Source organism: Crocuta crocuta, unplaced genomic scaffold, assembly GCF_008692635.1.
Source record: "Crocuta crocuta isolate KB4526 unplaced genomic scaffold, BGI_CrCroc_1.0 scaffold132, whole genome shotgun sequence".
NCBI lineage: Eukaryota > Metazoa > Chordata > Mammalia > Carnivora > Hyaenidae > Crocuta > Crocuta crocuta.
In genome coordinates this window covers 2,758,589-2,767,348 of record NW_027528611.1, presented here as the reverse complement: position 1 = coordinate 2,767,348, position 8,760 = coordinate 2,758,589, and the positions used below count along the sequence as shown (strand labels likewise).

The 8,760-nt window shown below is 46.4% G+C and overlaps 1 protein-coding gene and 1 pseudogene across 1 annotated transcript in view; one reads left to right on the top strand and one right to left on the bottom strand.

Annotated features, from left to right (window-relative positions):
- Positions 1-6,279, bottom strand: part of SRPK1 (SRSF protein kinase 1) — a 68,119-nt gene extending 61,840 nt beyond the window's left edge. Inside the window, exons 1-2 of the mRNA XM_077754819.1 lie at positions 6,205-6,279; positions 37-147 (exon numbers count right to left, since the gene is read on the bottom strand). Of these exons, the coding sequence (XP_077610945.1) occupies positions 37-147; positions 6,205-6,279 (186 nt within the window). The remainder of the gene's footprint in view (positions 1-36; positions 148-6,204) is intronic.
- LOC144224006 (suppressor of cytokine signaling 5-like) overlaps positions 6,278-8,760 on the top strand; it is a 5,617-nt pseudogene continuing 3,134 nt past the window's right edge.

Here is an 8,760-nt window from a genome sequence, read left to right as displayed (position 1 = left end):
CTCCGCCCCCCACCTCCCGTCCCGCCCCCGCCCCACGACGGCGCGCGCCTGCGCGTTGAGCGCGGAGCCTACCACCTGCTCTCGAGGAGGGGGGGCGGCGGTGAAGAATCGGGGGCTGGGAGACGGAGAGAACGCCGAGCGTGAATGCTACGGAGGTGTTTAAGAATCAAGTTTGGAAGCCTGGCGCGCCCAGGTTCGTTCAGACTGCCGTTCAGCAGAGGCGAAGGCCGTGGGCTGGAGGGTTCCCTGCGTGCTGAGTCAGTGCTCCGCAGCCTGCTGGAGCCCGCCTCAGTTTCCTGGTCTGTGAAATGGATTTAATCAGGCGTGTCCCAGTTCCTTCGCTGAGCTTTTGTGAGGCCCAATGGAGATACTATAGAAAGAAAGTGGTGGGGAGGGGCGGGGGGGAAACATTACAAGTGTTAAAGAAAGGTGGAGCAACACCAAAGAAAGACTGGAAGGAAGAAACCTGTGATCCTGTCCTCACTTGAAACGTGGAAACTTTAAAAGTGAATTTTCTCTTAAAATGTCACGTTTAAACGAAGGCTGTGGGGCGCCTGGGTGGCTTAGTCGGTTAAGCGTCCGACTTTCGCTTAGGTCATGATCTCGCGGTTCGTGGGTTCGAGCCCCGCGTCGGGCTCTGTGCTGACTGCCGGCTCAGAGCCTGGAGCCTGTTTCAGAGTCTGTGACTCCCTCTCTCTCTGACCCTCCCCTGCTCACGCTGTCTCTCTCTCTCTCTCTCCTAGAAATAAATAAAAATATTTAATAAAAATAAAAAAATAAACGAAGGCTGTAAAGGAAGGAAGGGAGAGAATAAAAATGTTTTCTCATTTTACCACTAGCATCTTTTCAGTACGTGATAAATAATAGTTGTCTTATAGGGTTTGTATACTTTTCTAAGTGCATTATCTCATTGGATGTATATGACAACTTAAAAGCAAAATATCACCTCCACCATACAAAGAAACAAAAAGCTGGAGAGGATGTGGATTTGTTTATTCTTGGTGCTGCGATGCAGTGATTCAGTCATCAAACCCTTTTTGTAAAGCAAGGTTAGCAAAATCTTTCTGTAAAGGACCATATAGTAAACATCAAGGCTTGTGGACCGTAAGATCGCTTTCTCGACTACTCAATTCTGCCACAGGAGCTCAAAATGAAAATATAAAATAAAGTCTGTGTTCCAATAATGCTTTACTTGACGGTCCCTGAAATTTGCATTTCATGTCATGAAACATTATTCTTCTGTTGATCTTTTTTCCCAACTATTTCAATCATTCTTGCTTTAGGTCTTAGTTTTCCAGCCCCTGTTGTACTGCAGCTGGACAAGGCAGAAGCTCTGAAGACACTTGCCCTAAAAGAAATTAGACCCTAGTGGGGAAGACAAACAATTAACTGAGAAAGGAAGATGAAAGTAGGATAGTACTGCACAAATGAAGCATAGGGGCTTGGGCGGGATTTTGCTGAGCAACGTAAATAATTACATCTAGCCAGGGAGGAGGCAGCTTTTGAACTGGGGCTTGGGAAATGTGTAGAGTTTCCATAGGCGGAGAAAGGAGATGTCAGGCATTCCTGAATGAGAAAATCAATTGAGCAAAAAAGGACCGACTTGGAAATGGGTGGGGGCTGGGACTGGTAATGAGTGAAGTGGACCAAGTGGACCGTGAGGCCAGAAATGCAGGATTGCCAAATTTGAAATTTAGATAATTAATATCTTTTGTATGGAACCTGAATGATAGCATTTCTGGACATATTGCAAAAGAGCACAGTGCCTGTTGGCCAAGGAAAACTGCATCCCAATTTCCAGCCCACTCTCTGCTTAGGAACAGAAGGAGAGTAGGGTCTGACCATGAAGCCCTGGAGTTATGAGGATTCTTCTAGCTCGGGAAGACCTCACATCACTTAGAAAAGACCGGAGAGGGGCACCTGGGTGGCTCAGTCGGTTAAGCATCCAACTTTGGCTCAGGTCATGATCTCATGGTTTGTGGGTTCAAGCCCCACGTTGGGCTCTGTGCTGACAGCTCAGAGCCTAGAGCCTGCTTCGGATTCTGTGTCTCCTCTCCCTGCTTATGCTCTCTATCTCTCAAAAATAAATAAACATTAAAAAGAAATCTTTAAAGAGAAAAGAACAGAGAGCTGTGGTAGCTGATGAAAAGTTCCAGAATCGAGAAAGTACCCTCCACCGGAAAGTAAGCTCTATGAGGTTGGGGACCCTGTTTGGCTTTTCCTTGATGTATCCTCAGTGCCTAGCACAGTGTCCAGCCCTCAGTAGGTACTCATGTATTTGTCTAATCAAAGAATAAATGATGTGCAGTTTATGAGAAAGTTCTGGATGAGAGAGAAAACACCGAGAAGGACCACATGAAGCTGCGCTAACACCCAGATGGATTACTGGAGATTCATTAAAAAGGGACTAAGTTTAACTTGGCATGAATTGGTCATACCTGCTCTGAGTGATCACTGCTTCTCTCTCGAAGAGCTTACCAACTGTTTAATAATGCATTGGAGGGTTTTTCCAGAGTCCATGTCAAGTTCACTGAATTGAGTTCCCTGAATTGACCGTTCCTTCCTTTTTTTCATTTGTTCTCCTCATTCCCTCAGTATGCTTCAGTTCTCCATTTTTTCCAAAATCTTTCTGATTGCTCATATAAGCTACTTTGTTTCCCCCCATTCTAAAGCGTATGCCTTTTCTATGCTTCTTGCTTTAAACGTAACTTTAAAAATTACTCCTTGCTCTCTCACCCCTACTTTCACAAGGCTTGTCCCATCCTGGACTTCACCTTTCTTCTTCAAGTGGTGGCCACACTTGCATACATACTCCCACAACTGTTTTTTTCAGGTTCTTTTAAAAGTAGAATTATTCAGGTGCCTGAGTGACTCAGTTGGGCTGATCATGATCTCACATCAGGCTCTGCTGACAGCTCAGAGCCTGGAGCCTGCTTTGGATTCAATGTCTCCCTCTCTCTCTGCCCCTCCCTCGCTCATGCTCTGTCTCTGTCTCAAATATAAATATTTAAAAAAATTTTTTTAAGTAGAATTATTCAGAGAATGTGAACTGTTCAGGAGTAGTGTCAGAATTTAATTTCTGAAATGATCCCATGCTCCATGAGCTAATTTTTTAAGACTGCCCTGGAATCTTCCCTATTGCTTATTTGAAAGTTTTGAAATTTGTTCACCTAGAGTTTAGGGCATGCTTTGGTTACCACAAACTCTTACACTTTGTCCAAAGTTTTGATGTGAATGAAATCCCAAGTTCCCTTCATGGCTACGCCTTTGTCTTGTGAGATGAAATGGACAACGGAAGAAAGTGAGAAAACATCAGACGCTGGGANATCTGGTGATGGACACTTAGGCTCTTTCCATGTTTTAGCTGTTGTGGAGAGTGCTGCTATGAACGAGTGTCAGACTCTTGATCAGACTCAGGTCATGATTCCAGGGTCAAGGGCTCGAGCCCCAGGGTGGAGCCTGCTTGAGAGTCTCTTTCTCTCCCTCTGCCCCTTTCCACTGCTCCTGCTCTTTCTCTCTCTCTAAAAACAAATAATAAATAAAAATAGAAAAAAAATACACCAGATGCTGTATTTTGAAGATTCCCAGTAGATGTCTACATAATTGGAGAACCCCAAGAGAATTTCACATAGTTTTATAAAGTATATTGGGAAAACATTCTAGGCTTGAGTTTCAGGAAACACGTGGCATGTTCAACAGCATAATTGAAGAGAATTGGATGAAAGGACTGAAGTGTGGCTAGGGCTAAGGGAGACCAACAAGGGACAGTGAGGCATCTGGGGACTAGCAATAGTGGGAGTCTTCACCACCCCTAGGCCTGAAGGGATGGGGGGGGGGGGGGGGTGTTGCCAGAACCCAGCAATAGCTTATATTAGCCTGCTTAGGGCTGCCATAACGAAGACCACAAACTGGGTGGCTTAACCCACAGAAATTTCTCGTCTCCCAGTTCTGGAGGCTAGAAATCTAGGCATCAGGAGGGATAGCTCCTTCTGGGGACAGCGAGGGAAGGCGCTCTCCTCTTTCCTTGGCTTGCAGATGACCATGCCTCTGTATCTCTTTATATTTTCTTCTGTGTGTGTCTCAGTCTGTGTCCAAATTTCCCCTTCTTGTAAGGACATCATTTGTACTGGATTAGGACCCATCCTGATCATCTCCTTTGATTTGACGACCTCTGTAGAGACCCTATCTCCAAATAAGATCACTTTCTGAGGTACTGGGGGTCAAGATTCCAATATATCTTATTTTAGGGGGGAGGACACAATTCAACCCATATCAGAATTGTAGTGATAAGAAAGAGCTGCCTGGCAGCAGCTGTGTCCCTTGGTAAAAGGACAAAGCCACTGCCCAGCAGGGAATTAAACACCCAACTTCTTTCCCTCTCATCGTCTCAGGCTACTGCCTCCCCTTGAGTGAACCCAACCAGAAGTTAGAAGACAAGGGTGCCTGGGTGATGCAGTCCACACAGGACAGCCTCCCAGGGCACAGAGAGGGTGGAGAAGGGTGGAGGGGCAAACAGCATATCCAGCACGGCCTGTCTGGGCAGTCTAGAGGGTACACCCAAGGTGGCTAGTGCTTTTTAAGCAAGTCAGCCAGCCTTCTGGGCTCCTTGGTCCCTGGAGAAGCTTGAGAACAGAAAGCCCCCTTTCTGGGGTTTTCCCCCCTATAAAAGCTCAAGCTTCACAAGAGAATTGTGTTGGAGTGAAGGCTTGGGGAGACCAGGTGGAAGAGAAGAGTAAAAACTTTGGTGTGGTGGGATGGGAAATGATGTAAGTTTCGTTGAGGTCTTAAGGTCTCTGCCGTTTTGGCTGCTCTGATCACAGCAGGAAACTTGGAGGAGAGAGGAGATTCTCTGGCAATGAGCAGGTTACAGAGATCGGTGGTCCCAAAGGCAGCAGGAGCCCTTACTCTGCTCCCTGGAACACCAGTTAGGTGTTGCCAATTGACCTAAGATGATCGTGTCCAACCCTGCCTTCTTTTCCATTGGTAATAATACCTGCCAGAGAAGGCCGAAGTGATGAGGGGTTGCCTGCTTCACACCCTCACTCCCAGAATCTAAACAAAAAAGTTGCAGACTATAATCTGCCACGCACGCGCGCGCACCCACACCCACACCCCCACACCCACACACCCACACCCACACCCACACCCACACACCCACACACACACCATTTGTTAAGTGCTCATTAGCCGGCAGGCACAAAACAGCTCCTGTGTAGCTTCTTCAAGCTCTCTCTGTCCTTTCGGATGCTCTGGCCACGGCATGAATCTAAGCTTCACTCAGGGCGGGGCAACAGTATCACAGAGGAAGGACTCTTGTCTCCCACAGAGGAGGCATCAGGGAACCCGAGAGGGAGTCTCCTTATGCTTCACTCTACCGTTCCAACCCTGATCCACACCACACCAGAGGTGACGCCAGACGCGGGCTTCCACTCCCGAGATGAGTTGATGTTCATTTGCGTAATGATTGTTATTTTAAAAAGCTGTCGTTGGCCAGATTTGTGGGAATCGATTACTCTGAACCCTGCATCTAAGCCATCTTCTGACGAGGATATTCACAAACTACTGCTGGCGGGGGAAGCTCAGATCACCCTACGGAGCTGCCCCTGGGAGTAACTCTAAGTAGCGCCCACAAATGTCATTGTGTCTTTGCCAGAAGTTTTAACGTGCCCACGTGTTTTATTTTGAAAAGGTGCGTTCATGTCTTGAAAAATGCCAATTAAAGAAAAAGAAAGAAATGTGGGAGTCCAGCACCAGGGGAATGGTTAAAGTGTTACAGCGCCTCCCCTCCGGGTGAGGTGCCCAATCAGGGACACATCAATTCCTCCCTAAGGTTGTGTAAGTACCAGAAGAACATCCTCACCTAGAATGTGCTTCCCTGCCCTTGGTTCCAAGGATGTATGCCGAAGTATTTTAAGGGCAATTATAAACATCAGGAGGCGGAATGCCTCTACGGGGCTGCCAGCCCAGGCTAGGATGCTCTTCGGTACTAAATATGTTCAAGGGGCCGTGCAGATTTAGACAATAAAAATAATGGACTGAAGGTCAGAAGTATGTACCCTGTTTTCTGAGCAGTGCCTGAGCCAGGCTCTCTTGGGACCTTGGGGAGAGGAAGTCCATAGTGACAGGAATTTAATTTCTCTGGCTTGGCAATCTCAGGGTCAGAGCCAAGGCAGCGTCGGCCATACACAGCAATGGTTTACACACTTGAGTTCTGAAATCCACCCGCTGTGCACTGTTGAACGCATCTTGCGTTTTCTTCTTGCAGATACTTTCCGCCATGCTCGTCCTTCGTGACAAATTTGTCAAGCGCCTGCCTGCAGGCCAGGGCTGTGAGTAGCAGAGAAGGAAAACACCAGCTCCTCGCCCTATAGGACTTAATAGCTAACTCGTATAATAATTACTGTTTACTAGACACTGTTGTCCCTTAGCTGTCAAACACCACCACCAAATAAGTGCTCTTATCATCCTCCGTGTTTGGCAGATGAAGAAACTGAGGCACAGCCAAGGCCATCCAGAGCGCCCAGGTGGCTCAGCCCTTACGCACCTGGCTTCTGCTCAGGTGGGATCTCACCATTTGCGAGTTCCATTCCCACACTGGGTGAGCTCGAGCCCCGCCTCAGGTACAGTACGAGCCCGCTTCAGGTGAGCCCTACCTTTCCCTCTCTCTCTCTCTCTCTGCCTCTCTCTCTTTCTCTCTCTCTCTCTCTGCCCCTGGCTCACTTGCACCCTCTAAATAAATAAATAAATAATAAATAACCAAGGCCACCCAAAGTAGTGAGAGGCAGGGTTTTGAATCTGGGCTGTCAGGCTCCTGAATCCATACTGTTGGCCACAGAGCATATGGCCCATCTAGGTTAGTGAGGGGTGGGCAGGTACACAAATAATTCACATTGAGCATAATGGTAGAAGCACAGAGTACCACGGGAGCACAAAAAAAGAGGTCCAGGCGGCTCAGGATCTGGTGAGGGACGGGGGGGAGGCGTCTCCTGAATGAGGCGACACCTGGGCGGCGCTGGAGAGCGCGGCTGGGTGTCAGCTGGGAACCGAAGGGAGGGGAAAGATCTGCGGCCTGATAAGCTCCGTATTGGGGCCTGGGGGCGGGGCTTAAACACCGCAGCATCTCCAGCGAATAAAATGCGACGCGGGAGGTGGCACCGAGTTTGCCTCACGAATGGTTGCTGGGCCTCTTCTATGGGTAGGACTGCGCTTATTGCTGAGGGTGTAGCTGGGACCGAATGTCTCGGGAGCTTGAACTTGAGCTTTCAAACATTTTGCTCCCTTAACTTACTAAAATAACACTTTAGAACTACCCCCGTGCCTAGCGTTCAACAAACTAGAAGCAGAAGGGAACCTCCTCAATCTGATAAAGAGCATCTACGAAAACCCCCGCAGCTGCCATCATATTTAATGGAGAGAGACTGAATGCCTTCCCTCTAAGATCAGGGATAAGACAGGGATGTCCACTTTCACCACTTCTATTCCGTATTGTACTGGACGTTCCAGCTAGAGTCACTAGGCAAGAAAATTAAGTTAAAGCATACACATTGGAAAGGAAATTGACACTTTAAAATAAAAGTGTTTCGGGGGCGCCTGGGTGGCTCAGTTGGTTGAGCATCTGACTCTTGATTTTGGCTCAGGTCATGATCTCGTGGTAGTGGGATCCAGACCACCCCCTCCCCCCGACCCTCCCCCCCTTGTTGGGCTTCAAGCTGAGTGTAGAGCCTGCTTGGGATTCTCTCCCTCTCTCTGCCCCTCCCCTGCTTGCGTGCACGTGCCCTCTCAAAATAAATAAAGAAACATTAAAAAAAAACCTGTTACATCAGTCTTGAATGCCATCCAACGGAATTTAAATACTATAGCAATTTGATACCCACCACAATTCATTTATATATGTAAATAAAGTAAAATCACTTGGTTAACTACAAGAAATTTTACGTTATTCCATCTTCTCCTTGAACTTGTGCTTTTATTCCATTTTACTCTTGCAGAAGATTCTCCTCAAGTACTATAATTTTATGCTTGAAAGTTTTTATTGATCATCTTTTCATGCCTCTCTACCACAGAACTGTGCATTTACATTGAAATTTAATTTTTAAAAACATTTCCTGTGATCATAGTCTTCTAAAAACTTTCTTGCCTACTATTACAAGTATTCTTATTGCAGTATTAATCAAAGTAAATATATAGCATCATTTTTTGATAAATGAAATCTTATTGCAAATTTTACCTCAGTAGAAGGCAGGTGATTTTTCTCAACGAGTCCTGCATCATTCAATTCCTATTTTTTTGGTAATGGCCAAAACAATTGGCTTGTATAAAATGAGTAGATAGGAATAGAGTTTTGTTCTCAGCAGTATAATTCTCAGAGTTCTTTTGCAACTCCTTCCAAATAGTTTGCCAAAGATCATGCAGTAACCATCACCAAAGCTTATTTTAATGACCCATCAACTGACAATTCCAGGAGGTGCTCATTGAATTTTATCAAAATCAAATTAATTTGAAACCATCTGACTTGGGGACACCTGGGTGGCTCAGTCAGTTAAGCATTCGACTTCAGCTCAGGTCATGATCTCACGGTTCATGGGTTTAAGCCCCGCATTGGGCTCTGTGCTGACAGCTCAGAGACTGGAGCCTGCTTTGGATTCTGTGTGTCTCTCTCTCTCTGCCTCTCCTCCACTCAAGTTCTGTCTGTCTCTCTCAAAAATAAATAATAAACATTAAAAATTTTAAAAATAAAGTTATTTACTTTCTTAATCTAGA